Source organism: Berghia stephanieae, chromosome 6 (genome assembly GCF_034508935.2).
Source record: "Berghia stephanieae isolate SIO BIC M18660-M18661 chromosome 6, UCSD_Bste_1.3, whole genome shotgun sequence".
Classification (NCBI taxonomy): Eukaryota; Metazoa; Mollusca; class Gastropoda; order Nudibranchia; family Aeolidiidae; genus Berghia; species Berghia stephanieae.
In genome coordinates, this window is record NC_088365.1 from 24,901,594 (window position 1) to 24,916,593 (window position 15,000).

The following is a 15,000-nucleotide window of genomic DNA, read 5'->3' on the forward strand; positions in this document are numbered from 1 at the left end:
TCAAAACCTGCCTAAAGTGCCGTCTGCAAAATAACACAAAAAACACCATTTTTTAAAGGGTTAATTTTAATTTTATCGATAAGCATTTATGCACAAAGCATGTAAGCTGCTCCAATCAATAGGCTTACCAAGTATCATCAGGACAAATGAGTACTGAGGTATTGAGTGAAGCTCGGAAAACTGATTAAATAATAATAATAATAATAATAATAATAATAATAATAATAATAATAATAATAATAATAATAATAATAATAATAATAATAATAATAATAATATTAATAATAATAATAATAATAATAATAATAAAAATCATGATAATAATAATGATGCTGCTGCTGCTGCTGCTGCTGATGATGATGATGATGATGATGATAATGATGAGGATTGCGATGATGATATATATATCTATATATATATTTATATATTTATGAGTGTTGGTGGGTACTCGTAGGTACGAAAGTGCTCGATAATGATGGTTAGAGCTAATATAGAATACAAATTGTCACTCACATTTTTTGTGGCTGAGATGTTCGTTTCTGTGTCTCTTTACACGTCCTCAGTCGGCGTAATCCTTAATAATGTCCCCATTATTAAGGATTACGCTGACTGAGGACGTGTAAAGAGACACAGAAACTAATGTCTCGGCCACAAAAAATGTGAGTGACAATTTGTATTCTATATATTTATATATATATTTCATGTTTATTTGAAAAAGGCCAGGGCCGAAACGTTGCTTGTTTTGTGTCGTTCCCTTATTTATGAGTCACATTTACTCCCTTTATCTTTCTCTCCATTTTATTGACTCATTTATGCACCTCTAGTTTCTTTGTAATCAGAACGTACCTGTAAGCTTCTTTATCAGCGGGTGGTCCATAAAAAGGTTTTGCCCAGGCCGAGTGGTAACGTTCATGTTCTCTCTGCTGCATCGCGAGTCGTCTCTTGTCATTGTGATGGTGTTGTGACACTGTTTCCCAACTGGAGTTGATTCTACGCCTGGGTGGGGGTGGTGAAAGGGGGTTGATGCGGGATGGGAATTTGACAGGATCCCATGTGGAGGTCAGCTCTGTGGGTGGATATGCACCGTACAGCATGGCCACAGCAGACATGGATTGAGGGGCCGAGATGGAGCGAGGAGTACTGCTCGGGGTTATTTTTGGAAGGGTTGTCATCGTGATGATGGACTGTAACTAACTGTACATTAAGGGGGGTAGGGGGGGGGGGAGAAATAGAAAAAAATAAAAACAAATAAAACTATGGACTTCATCCTAAATTGATTAAAACCGAAAAAAAATAAGTTTGTTATGCAAAAATCAGCACAAGGACAGAGTCAGTCATGCTGGTTGTTTTGAAAGTTTCTGCTAAAAAAAAGCCTTAATTATACCTGTGATGGTGACTGTTATGGGGTCCCAATAGCTCAGTTGGTAGAGCACCCACTTCACAAGCAAAGGGACTGAGATCCATCCCATGTGAAGTCAAGATTTTTTTTTCTAATCTTCTTGTCCACCCAGCAGTGATTGGGTAGCTCAGTCTGTAAGACCTGGCAGAAAGTACTTTGCAATTGACTGGCGTCCTTTCCGAAGGGTAGCAAGAAATTGCCCACCACACCGTAGAAACCGAGTTAAATGCTGGCTCCATTGGCTCTGAAGGACAACTAAATGGTGATTGTTGTAGGATGAGTAAAGGTATCAGTTTTGTTATTTTGTTTTTTTAATCAACCTATCATCATCATCGTCGTATTTGTTCATCATTTCATTCTTAATTATTATCATGATCAAGATCATAATTATTATTATTATTATTAGTATTATTCTTCTTATTATCATTATCATCATCATCATCATTATTATAAATAAAAACTGTTAGAGTCAAGGGATACATTAAGTCGAAGTTTATAAATAAAGGTAATGCAGAAAATACTAATTCAAAACTCCAACATATTTTTTTTCCACTTGGAGAAAACTTAAACTACCCAGACCTTATACACTTCTAAACGCCGAGATATTTTTGGTAAAAGTAATGTATTATTAAATCTACAAAACAAAGAAAAGAAAAAGACATGGGATCATGAAATGAATGTGAAATTAAATGTAAAATATATCACATAATGTCCCAACAGTATGTGAGGAGGCATTTTTTAAAATCTGATTATTAGCATACACACAGTAAGATAAGGTGTGTGTGTTCTGACTTGACAAGTGAGTGAAATTATATCATCTACGAATTAAAATAAAATATAAACAAAATGAAATAATATTTTTTTTTAATCATAGCAAAAAGATTATAAACAAACAACCCCTCGCCCACAGCAATAATGATAACTACCCCCCCCCCCCCCCCCCCCCTCCTCCGACAGAAAACAGAGAAAAATATTAATAACATTTTTAAAATAATAACAAAAAGAAAATAAACAAACGAACTCTCCTCCATAAAACCAACACAATAATGATAACGACCCCACCCGCTACCCCAACAAACAATAACAACAACAACACACACACACACACACACACACACACACACACACACACACACACACAGAGAGAGAGAGAGAGAGAGAGAGAGAGAGAGAGAGAGAGAGAGAGAGAGAGAGAGAGAGAGAGAGAGAATATATTCTGCCTGTTAACACATTCTACGACAAAAGTATAATTCCCCTTTGTGTTATCAGTTTCCCTCCGCCACGTCCAGACTTCCTGTGTTAATATTTGATCAGTGTTAATATATACCGGGCAGTGACGGTAGTAAGTCTAGAACAAACAATGCCATTGTCATACTAAGAAAGCTTAACTATTCACAATTTCATTCCAACGTCTTAATACTCTTGTCAGTATCCACGATTGTTTGATTAGCTTTTTAAAAAAACCTCCTAAAAGGAGTTGTTATCTTTATACCGAAACATTCTGAGTAAAAATTTCAGAAGTTATAAATAGCTTTTAATCAGTAAAACAGCATTGAACACGAAAAAACTAATGCTATCAATGTACAATAAAATCAATAATTATCGATAAAATCAAAACAAAATAAATAGATGGGTGAAGATAATGATAATGATACTCGTTTATAAGTAATGAGCGTCTAAATCGTGAATCTAATTGCTCAGACTAAAACATTTCCAACACAAAACTTTCGACAGATTCAAAATATAATATCGTTGATTGTGTGCTTAGGGGGAAACATTGTGAGCGGTTGTCAAGGGATGATGCTCGAGGCAATGTACAATTTGTACGGTGAGTTCAATCCTAATAGCAATGAACTCTATTCAAGTACTACAACAGTGCGATAGCTATCTTCAACAGTAAATGTGCTTTGCTTTGTTCAATCGTTGTGTCAATCAATATTTTAAACTGTAAGCATTGAAGCCCCGGTGAGATTATGATAAATATAACTATACAGTGAAATTAACGGTTTGTTTACATTATCGAACTTTTTTTATGGGAAGCTCAGAATGAGAAGACTTAAACATTAACTAACATTAACATGGCCATCTTTGGGAACTGAAGTGGGATACAAAGTTGAGTTATAAGTAGAGATAAACCTATTTTTTCATACAATCCGATTAATGGGGAATATACTTGTTTCACGATGAGTGAGATAGACGGGTAAACGTTGATAAACAAAAGATACACACAAGCTTCAACTTCAACTTCAACCCTGTCGATACGATAATCTGATCGGCTATTACAACTGACAAATGTATCAAAATGATATCAATTCAACCAATACCTTTGATTAAAGAATCTACAATGTTTCCGCTGTCATACACCACAATAACACAAAGTTTTATGAGGCCATAAACAATAAATTTTAGTTTATCTAGAAGTAAGAAAGCACTTGAGATTCGCCATGGCACCCTTATCAGTAAGTCACGTGATATAAACGTCGCTACGGGCTACCCGACGAGCCACATCCGTTCGCCACTCGTCAAACAAGAGCGGCATGTGCCTTTCCTTTCAGGTGTTCGTGACGCTTGTCATTTTGTCAAAATCAACTTTAGATCGACCAATCTTATTTGGAACTTCTCTTATGCTTATGCATTTTAATGATCGGAAAGAAACCTTGAATTATAACACAACGAAGAAAAAGATAGCAATAGTCGGGAATTAAATCGCAATTCTACTAATGACCGACGATATACGAGTTAATTAGGAAAATAATTCAATGCTTTCTAATAGATTTATTATTTTGATGTTTTAAACAAATCGAAATAATTTTATTATTTTGAACTATTCTCGCAATAATGTACTTTTTGCTACCGCAACTCAACAAAGTGCGCCCATTTAGCAGAGATTCCCTCACCCGTGACCTTTCACATCGGCATAATTTCGTTTCTTCATTCCTTATATGGAAAGACGACCCGGAAGAAGGTGTAGCTTCGTGAACAGTGAGAAAAGCCGTCTACCGGCTTGCTTTTCACTTTTCATTCACTGATTCATTCACTGAGGGTAGTGATTCACCTAAGCGGCAGCCGGTAAGTTTGACAATTTCTTTACAATTATTTGATAAAATTATTATTTTATTTCTTTTACGTTCGAATGATGAGTTATAAAAATCCATGTTGTGAAATTGAGTATTAAATGCATCTTTATTAGAAAAGAAGTGAGATTGTGATTTTAAGTTCTAAGGACTTTTTACAATAATACAAGGCACGCCCACATTTACATATCGAGTCCCAGAGGATGGGCTTGAACTATTTTTTATATAGCAATATTCACTAAACGTGCTCAAAGCGCTTTACAAAGGGTCGATGACAAACAGCAACACGTAACATATAGAACGGGACATTACGCCTGTTTGGTGATATTACTTTTTTTTTTCTCGACAGGCAACGCTGTTTAACGGCCAGGTAGGTACTCATTTTAGACCCGAGTACGGTGAGAGAATGTGAATAGTCTTTTCCCCGAGGATTCAAACATGCGCCGATCCCAGAACCTTCCGATCCTAAAGCGAATGTCATTACCACTAGACCACATAGTCGCATATTTGATGGAGCGCTCGGGTTTGTTTTTTTTTTTATTGGGGGGGGGGGGGGGTGAGCGTTGTCTTCCTTATTTATGTGTTAAATCAGCGGCACCATGTATTTGATGTACTGCGGAATACCTAGCTATGTAGTAACGTTAATGTGTTGTTTGTTTTTTTTTTTTTTTGGTACGGCTACGTGGTCTTGTGGTATGACACTCGCTTTCGGATTGGAAGGTCCTGGGTTCGAGCCTCGCTCTGCGCATAGTTGATTCCTTGAAAAAGGCTCTTTACTCAAATTCTCTCACCGTACTCCGGTATAAAACGAGTACCTGGTCGTTAACATCGTTGTCTCTGTCCGAAAAAATTGTAATAAGGCCTTACTACATGTCATGTCTTGTTCTAAATGTTAAATGTTGCTGTTGGACAGGGACCCTTGTAAAGCGCGTTGAGCACGTTTAATGGATATTGCGCTATATAAAAGCTCAATTAAAGAATATATATATATTGGGGGGGGGGGGGGGGTATAATGGAATACCCTTGTTTCGTGTGGAAAGAATCACATTTTTAAAGGATATGAGTATGAGTTAGATTAAGCACATAGCATTTCCGACGTGCACCACCTTTAATACGCTGCTCAATGCCTGATTTAATCTCTAATCAGACTGCATGGAGCCAAATTTTAAATTCGTCACGTCAGTTTCCCTTTATCAGATCATTCTTACAATAAATGCCCTTTGTCAGGTTCGTATTCACACCTGAGTCGAGTGTGTAATGTGCGGCTATGTGGTCTAGTGGTATGACACTCGCTTCGGATTGAAAGGTCCTGGGTTCGAGCCTCGCTCAGCTCATAGTTGGGTCCTTGGAGAAGGCTCTTTACCCACAATCTCTCACCGTATTCGGATGTAAAATGAGTACCTGGCCGTTAACAGCGTTGTCTCTGTCCGAAAAAAAAATTGTAATACCGCCCAACAGCGTCATGTGTACCGTCCTACATGATAAATGTTGCTGTTGGCCAGGGACCCCTTGTGAAGCACTATGAGCACATTTAGTGGATATTGCGCTATATAAAAGCTCAAATTTTTTTTTTACAAATCCCTTATCGAAGGACCCAATGCTTGTATAATAGTTTGCCATCCTTTTGGCTCGTCCAATCGCTGACTTCACAAAATGCCTCCTGGCTTCGTCACAAGAATGTGAACGGTGACAGTCTTGGTCTTCTGCCTCAACTAGAACGTTGGGGATTTGCATTTAAACTTGAGCATTTATATAGTGCAATATCCACTAAACGTGCTTAAATGTCTTTACGTCAGCTTCATTCTATATGTAGCATAATAATATTTTATAATCTTGGCTTTAAAATAAAACTTAAAACAAAATTCCCTTTATTCGTCCCATGGGGGAAATTTTTCTCTAAGATTTATTCCAAGGGAAGACTGGAATAACTCAGGCGTCAGCCGCAGTGCAGCGCTGCAAATTGAGCTAGGGCGAGGTGACTTGCTCAAGGCCACACAGCGCAGCGGGCGCGTGATCGAACTCGGTACCTTTCGGTTACGAAGCAAATACTGCACGGCTAAGCCACGCTGACCCCGTAACTATATTATTTGATTGTGGCACCATAAGCAAAAGGTGTCTTGTGTAGACGGTCAGTACTCGAGTGAAAATATGTCAACAATGGGTGCATGCAAGGCGCTTGGGTGTGTATGATATTCAACACAGTGTTGTAAGACGTTACGATAAGGAATAGAAGTGTCTTTCTTGTTTACTCAATTTGAGATCACTGGACACGGGTACGGGTAAGAGGGTGCCAGCAAATGATTTCATGATAAGAATATTATTTATCAAATCAATCCGAATAATCTTTAACAATAAATGGAGGTTTAGGTTTATAATTTTCTGAAAACGACAAACTACAAGGGGACGACTCGGTGTCGGTGTGATTTGATGATTTGAGAGATAAATGCTTGTTGGTTTAACGTTTATTCATAGTGAGGCTTGGGTATGATTGGAGTGAAAGGACGGATCGGCAAACCCGGAAGTGAGAACAGAAAATGAAATCATATAATAATCAACAAAATAAATTGATGTTGTAGATAGTAAAGTGTTATCGGGCGTTGAAACTTAAAGTGTTTTTATTTTTTATTGTCATGTACTGCAAAATTTTCTCACTTGTTTTGTCTGAAAGTTTTACATTTAGATAAGCCAAAAAGTTAAATTGGCGCACTGTTTAACCAAAATATCATTGTACTTTATAAGACACACATTAAATATATCGCGATGAAAAATTTAGGAGATTTTATATAAAATGGCTGACGCAGATAAATCTAGACTGCCGTACCTACTCAGGAAAGACACGTATTTAAAGTTCTGGCCAGAAGCTCACTGATCTCTCTCTCTCTCTCTCTCTCTCTCTCTCTCTCTCTCTCTCTCTCCTCTCTCTCTCTCTCTATCTATCTATCTATCTATCTCTCTATCTATCTCTCTTCTAGCCGCGTCTGCAGGGGGGGGGAGGGGGGGGGGGGGGGGGGGGTGCCGTGTCATTTGGATTCCAAGTTTGGCTGTGACACCGTGATATTTTTATTCGCTGTTTTCACCTGGTACTTCTCCATACCCTATCTTTAATAATATATTATTTCATCACTGATTTACTTCTATATAGTCTACACCTGACTCTGACCTCAAAGTGTGAGTTAACCAGATCTTGAGGAAGCAACACACTACATATACCATTACCTACACACCAGTAGTGTTACTTTGCTACACACACCTGAAACGAGAAGGGGTCGAACGTTAAAGAATGTGAGGCCGGTTGAAATTGTTGTTTGATTCGTCTCTCTCTCTCTCTCTCTCTCTCTCTCTCTCTCTCTCTCTCTCTCTCTCTCTCTCTCTCTCTCTCTCTCTCTCTCCCTCTCTCTCCCTCCCTCTCTCTCTCTCTCTCTTTTTTTTTTTTTTCTCTCTTTTTCTCTTTCTTTCTTTCTTTCTCTTTCTCTTTTTCATTTGTGTCTGATGAGTCTGTATGTGTGTATATAGTGTATAGAAAGAACGAAATTGACGTCACATCGCTCTTTATTGTTTTTAGACAGCCATTTAGATGATAAATAACTTTCACTAAATTCTATAAATCAGACTTTCAAATGTTTTAGATGACACATAGTTTTGTTTGCAGGTCGGTATTATCCGGCTGGTGGATGTATTTAATCTAAACTCAATGCATCAATATGCATGAATGACGCTCTTTATTACACAGTAACTGTTTAGATGTTATTTGCATATTACATATGCATACATTATATTACACCTCACTGTCGTACTCTGGAAAAACCCATATTTTAAAATTTGGCCAGAAAACTCGTCCTTCAAATATCGATCGATTTAAATGACCCTCGTCTTGGCAAAAACTCTCAAACTTTGGACTAAGGAAGACTTCGCGAGGTCCCAGGTTTGAGAGTTTTCGCCAAGATGAGGGTCATTTAAATCGATCGATATTTGAAGAACGAGTTTTCTGGCCAGAGTTTAAAATATGTTTGTTTTTTTTTTCTTCAGAGAACGACAGTACAGTTAGGTGTACTATTGCATTGACATGGTATGAGTCATCGATGAAAAATGACGACGATCTAATCTTTAAAACTTTACACCGGATCGATCGATGGTTGACCCAGTCTTATTTTTGTCCAGTGTCAATGTATCCTGACCTATCTTCATCATGCGGGTGGTTGGATGGGAGCATCACCCTTGAATCATATACCTATGATGTTCGCATGGGTGTACGATCCGATAGTGATGTCGTTTCTTCTTCTCTTTACTAGCCTCTCCTGCTTCTTTGGTTTGTGATTGTATTTTTGACAGGGGATATTTTTTTTTCTGTAAATCTTCTGCCTGTTTGTTCTTGGTTATTTATAATTTAGCTTATGATATCTTTAGGTTATGATTTTGATTTACATTTGTACTATTTTTGTTAGATTGCTTGTTTTTTGTTTTGTTTCAGCGGTCTCTCATATAACCTCAATTGTGTTGGAAGAGACCTAAAGCAACAAACAAACAAAAAAAAATATCTTCATCATCATCATCGTCGTCGTCATCACCATGGTCATTTTCGTCATTATCATCATTTATTTTATCATGACCATCATCATCGTCACTATCATCATCATTATCACTATCATCATCGTCATCATCATCGTCGTCGTCGTCATTATTATCATTATCACAGTCATTATCACTATCACCATCGTCATCATTATCATCATCATCACCATCACCATCATCATCATCATCATCATCATCATCATCACCATCATCATTGTCAAGATCGTCATCACTGTGACTTCATCTTCTTTCTCATCTTCAATTATTTCTTCTACTCCTCCCTGTTATCACCCTCCCCATCCTGTGATATTGTTGTATGACACTCGCCTTCGGGTCGGATAGTCCTGGGTTCGACTCCCGCTCTGAGTGGCGCATCGTTGAATCCTTATAAAAGGCTCTTTACCAGTCGGGTGTAAAATTTTAATGAGTTAGCAGCGCTGTCAGTCGAAATAAATTTTAATATCGCCTAACAGGAGTCATGTCCTGTCCTGCGTGTTTAGATTTGCTGTTGGCTGGTGACATTGTGTAAAGCGCATTGAGCACGTTAGTGGATAATGCACTATATAAATGCTCTTTTTTTCGTTTATTTGTTTTTTTTTTTTGTTTTTTTTTTTTTGTTTGTTTTTGTTGGAAGGGTTGGGGGGGGGGGGGGGGTTATCACAGTGCAATGCCTTCACCACAGTTGTTATTTTTTTTCTACCATTTCCCAAAATTATGGTGCATTCTAGAACACGCAAACCATCTTCATGAGAATTGTAAACACTATGCAAAATGTTGGTGACTGTTGGTTCAGTGGTTTCGGATCCTTAGTGTAACTAAAAATCCAATTTGCCAAATATATAATCTGATTACACCGTTGATTGGAGATTGATGGATGATTGAATAGTGATCAATTATACTTTGTGTGTGTGTGTCTTGTCCATAATTAATATTGATCTGGTGTACCTAAGTCGGTTTAAACATTCGTTGAATTACCTGGATTGTTGTAGTCTTCTGGTTGTTATCCTACTCCTCCTCCTCTCCTCCATTCCTTCCTTCTCCTCCTGTTTCTTGTTCCTCCTCCTCCTCCTCTCCTCCTCCTCCTCCTCCTTCTTCTTCTTCTTCTTCTTCTTCTTCTTCTTCTTCTTCTTCTTCTTCTTCTTCTTCTTCTTCTTCTTCTTCTTCTTCTTCTTCTTCTTCTTCTTCGTCGTCGTCGTCGTCCTCGTCCTAGTCCTACTCCTAGTCGTCGTGCTTTTGACCTTCTTCCTCTTCCTCCACCCTCCTCCTCATTCTCTCTTCCTCCTCCGCCACCACTCCCTCCTTCTCTCTCCTTCATTATTTCTCCTCCACCTCTTCGTCTATTTTACCCTCCTCTCCCTCCTCCTCCTTAACATCCAACTGCTACATTCCTTCCCACGGTCATATTTGTTTTTTCTTCAAGTGATGTAACAATTTCAATTAAGCCAGACCTACCTACTATTACGATAAATTCGTAAAATTACGAAATTTTGCCTCCCATTGCAGAACTCCATAAGCGTCTCTAAGTCAAACTTATTGAAAACGAAAGTTGATTCCAAACTACATAAGTGTAAAGATTTTGAAGTGTTATTCAATCAATGTGAAAGTGAATTGTTGATTTATAAAGTTAACTAGAAGCGACTACAACATTTTCATCTCCCAAAAAATTACAATTTAAAAAAAGATTTTCTAGTATATCTGTAAAGATAAAATCTTGCCACGTCTGCCTCCAACTCCAACACATTCCACACATCGCGCCTGATTTTACCTCAGGTCTGCTCACTAGCTGCGCTGCACCTCACTTGACTTAACCTACATAAACCTAATCATAACAACTGGCGCGTGCATCCTTTCCTTTCAAAGGATAATTTGATTACATGGCATGGATAATCAAGCTCTAGAACACTTGGTAGTTAGTAGTACGGCCATGTGGTCTAGTGGTATGACACTCGCTTTCGGATCGGAAGGTCCTGAGTTCGAGCCTAGTTTAGTCCCCGGAAAAGGCTCTTTACTCACAGTCTCTCGCCGTACTCAGGTGTAAAATGAGTACCTGTCCGTCAACAGCGTTGTCTCTGTCAGAAAAATTGTAATATCGCCCAACAGGCGTCATGTCTCGTTCTACATGTTACCTGTTGCTGTTGGACATGGACCATTTATAAAGCGCTTTGAGCACATTTAGTGGATATTGCGCTATATAAAAGCGCTGGGTTTTTTAAAAAGTTTTTATTAGTCCTTTGGAGCAATTAGGCCCATGGACTCGAAGTATATCCCGGTTTCTGTAGCGTCAAACGGACATTCAGCAATTGCTTACTACCCTTTGGATATGACGCTAGCGAGATAGGGATGACTAGAGAGAGTGATAGAGATAGGGAGATGTTGAGAGATAGAGAGAGAGGGGTATGACTGGAGAGACAGAGATAGGGAGATGTCTGGAGAGAGAGAGAGAGAGAGAGAGAGAGAGAGAGAGAGAGAGAGAGAGAGAGAGAGAGAGAGAGAGAGAGAGATGTCTAGGCAATGTCGAGAACAATGAGGGCTGTCTGAAGCCTGGATCGTAAAAATACCAATGAAAAGGTGTGAAAATGGAAAGGCTTCGGTTGGGAACAGTATAGACAATGGATGTTTCGGGTACAAACCCTTCGTCAGCAAGACAATAAACAAATGAATGGGGAAAACAATACAAAAGGTAGCGTGATTTTAGCGTCTTTGATTTATCTATTTTCAACGTTCCTTTTGTTGTTTTGCTGACGAAGGGTTTGTACCCGAAACGTCTTTTGTCTATACTGTTCCCATCCGAAGCCTATATATATACATATATATATATAATAATATATATATATATATATATATATATATATATATATATGTAAAATATATCTCAATCATTAAACAATTACTACAGCTATTAGACACAAGCGGATGCATATTCAATATTTAAAACGCTATCAAACATAGGAATACATGAAGAATTAAAAAAAAAAAATCAAGCAAAGCAATGTTTTCTAAAGTAATATGTCTTTAGCCTGCTTTTGAATGCTTCCATGGATTCTGAGTTTCTAATCTCAAAAGGTAATTTATTCCAAATGAAGGGACCAGATGATGAAAAAAGCTCTTTTACCTGCATTTCATTTGACTTATTGTGCGGCTGTGTGGTCTTGTGGTATGACACTCGCTTTCGGATCGGAAGGTCCTGGGTTCGAGCCTCGCTCGGCGCAGAGTTGAGTCCTTGGAGAAGGCTCTTTACTCACATTCTCTCACCATACTCAGGTGTAAAATGAGTACCTGGCCATTAACAGCGTTGTCTCTGTCCGAAAAAAAAGTGTATTATCGTCTAACAGGCGTCATGTCTCGTTCTACATGTTACGTGTTGCTGTTGGTCAGGGGCCCTTTGTTAAGCGTTTTGAGCACGTTTAGTGGATATTTCTCTATATAATAAAAGCGCAATTTTTTTCTTTAATATCTATACCTAATCATTTTTGTTTATTACAGTTTACAGTCCACAGCTTCTAGCAGCTTAGTATCACTTCTATGTAGATATCGAGATTACTCAACCCTTCTTCCTCTAATGTTATAAAGGAACGGGTCTCTTCATTAATAATAAATAATGATTCACGGCCTACACAACAAAACAAGTCGAGATATACCTTCGTTCCGACAACGTAAGCAATCTTGCTGAACTATTTTAAGCATCGGCTGCTCATGCTACTACGCTGCTGTGGGTGTGAGCCAAGCGAATAGAAGTTGCACATTATTTTGTTATTACTTTCCTAGCTATCTACTTACTAGAGATAGGTGGAGAATAAAGAGAAAGAGAGAGAGAGAGAGAGAGAGAGAGAGAGAGAGAGAGAGAGGAGAGGGGGGGGGGGGGGGAGGGAGGATGGAGAGAGCATTTTGGTACACCCTGTCTGCCTGTCGTAGCCTAGCTCAGCTGATAAAAATTGGATGAGTTGAGGTTCCAAGTTCCAAGTTCCCGTTCTCTTCCTTATCATTAAAATTTCTCTCTGCCGGTTTCCAGGCCAGCTTCAGGTGTGTTCTTTGTTTGGTTGCTGTTTTTTTAGGGTTTTTTTTCTTTTTCTTTTTCTTTCTTTATAGATCATTATTATTCCTTGATGTTATTTATATTCTTGCTGCATACGTAAGTTTTTGGGAAAAGTTTGTTATCTTTAATTTAAGAGCGGTGCGTTTTTAAAAAAATGCAGGTCTGATACCCCAAATGTTTTTGGGCTCATTGTTGTACTGGAAATATGTACTCTCAAACCACCGCAGAATATTGTCCAATGTTACAACAAGCCCATAGTTGCGTCCGGTTATCAGACCTGCAAATATGTGCACGTCGTGTAAGAAGAGGCTACTAGTCAAAGAAGTTATTTCCAGATTTCGTATTGTGAAACCGATTATGAAAATTACTTGTTACCATCTAAATAGTATAACGATAGTCTATTAACAGAGTACGTACCCACTATGCTGTCGTACTCTGGAAAACCCCATATTTAAAAATTTGGCCAGAAAACTCGTTCTTCAAATATCGATGGATTTCAATGGCCGTCATCTTGGCAAAAACTCTCAAACCTGGGAATTCGCCAAGTCTTCCTTAGTCCCAGGTTTGTCAGTTTTTACCAAACTGAGGGTCATTTAAATCGATGGATATATGAGGGACGAGTTTTCTGGCCAAATTTTTTAATACGTGTCTTTCCAGAGTACGGCCTTTAGCTGGTTAAAATTCTCATGATTAAAAATTAAATTAAACTTCCCTTTATTCATACCATAGTGGAAATTTGTCTCAAGGGTCTATTCCAAGGGGAGACTGGAATAACCCAGGCTTCAGCCGCAGTGCATCACCGCAAATTGAGCTAGGGCGAGGTGACTTTCTCTAGGCCACACAGCGCAGCGGGTGATCGAACTTGGTGTCTGTCTTTCGGGTACGAAACAAAGACCCTACCGCGGAGCCACTCTGTAGAATAAATACGATTTCTTGCAATTCAAACTCCGATGAAAGCCCCTTTTCTCATCAGCTGTTAATTGCCAGATACTAATTTTACGGTGAGAGAATGTGGGTAAAAGAGCCTCTTCCGAGAATTCAACGATGCGCCGCTCAGAGCGGGATTCGAACCCTCGCGACCTTTTGATCGGAAGGCGAGTGTCGTGTCATACCACTAAACTATATAGCCGCACACATTATACCGTTTTGAGACGGTGGGTAATATTAGAAAGTTGACTGCAAGCATTTTATTTGCTTATCATCAGCATGTTTGTTATTTGCAGAGTCTAGTAATAACTGGAAATTTGAAACGTTTATAAAAATGTTCCCACGTTCTTTTTGCTCTCACATTGCACAATCTTATAATATGTAGCATTATTGCCAAATAGCAGCAACTGGGTTGAGGCTATTACCTGTGTACTGATCATTTTCTATCCTCCTCTCCTACCCCCCCCCCCCCCCCCCCCCCCCCCCCCCCACACACACACACATCACACAACACACCTCTAACCATTAACCAGTTAACTTCCGTACTCTGGAAAAACACGTATTAAAAACGTGGCCAAAAAAACTCTTTCTTTAAATATCGATCAATTTAAATGACCCTCATCTTGACAAAAACTCTCAAACCTGGGGCTTCGCGAACTCTTCCTTAGACCCAGATCTGAGAGTTTTTACCAAGATAAAGTTCGTTTAAATCGATCGATATTTGAATGAGTTTTCTGGCCAAATTTTTAAAATCGAGTTTTTCTAGAGTACGACAGTTAACTTGGCAAGAACAAATAAATCAAAAAAATAAATAAATATTTAATGTAGTAATACAACCTCCCATCCCTGGTATGTCCAGTGCATACAGTCTTTCCCTTCTTGTTCCCCCCTGTGTTTATTTGACATGCAGTTTTTATCTATCTGTCTAGTCTCATTATCTTCTATCTTACTTTGAAGCATCATGCCTATCTATCTATCATCTATCTTCTATCATCTAT

At 38.5% G+C, this 15,000-nt stretch overlaps 3 protein-coding genes across 5 annotated transcripts in view; 1 reads left to right on the forward strand and 2 right to left on the reverse strand.

Moving 5' to 3' along the window:
* Nucleotides 1-3,881, reverse strand: part of LOC144974742 (uncharacterized) — a 7,207-nt gene extending 3,326 nt beyond the window's left edge. The window contains exons 1-3 of the mRNA XM_078917954.1: nt 3,724-3,881; nt 847-1,194; nt 1-23 (exon numbers count right to left, since the gene is read on the reverse strand). The exon at nt 1-23 is cut by the window's left edge and continues 167 nt beyond it. Coding sequence (XP_078774080.1) covers nt 1-23; nt 847-1,172 — 349 coding nt within the window. The 5' untranslated portion in view covers nt 1,173-1,194; nt 3,724-3,881. The remainder of the gene's footprint in view (nt 24-846; nt 1,195-3,723) is intronic.
* The window catches only part of LOC144974752 (uncharacterized), a 357,750-nt gene that overhangs the window by 14,945 nt on the left and 327,805 nt on the right, over nt 1-15,000 (reverse strand). The gene's annotated exons all lie outside the window — the stretch shown is intronic.
* LOC144974741 (gelsolin-like protein 2) overlaps nt 4,358-15,000 on the forward strand; it is a 26,150-nt gene continuing 15,507 nt past the window's right edge. The window contains exon 1 of one of the 3 annotated variants that reach the window (XM_078917951.1): nt 4,358-4,468. The gene's annotated coding sequence lies outside the window, so the exon portion shown is untranslated. Of the gene's footprint in view, nt 4,469-12,964; nt 13,172-15,000 lie in introns of those variants that run through there. The other 2 variants (XM_078917952.1, XM_078917953.1) reach the window with 2 other exon arrangements.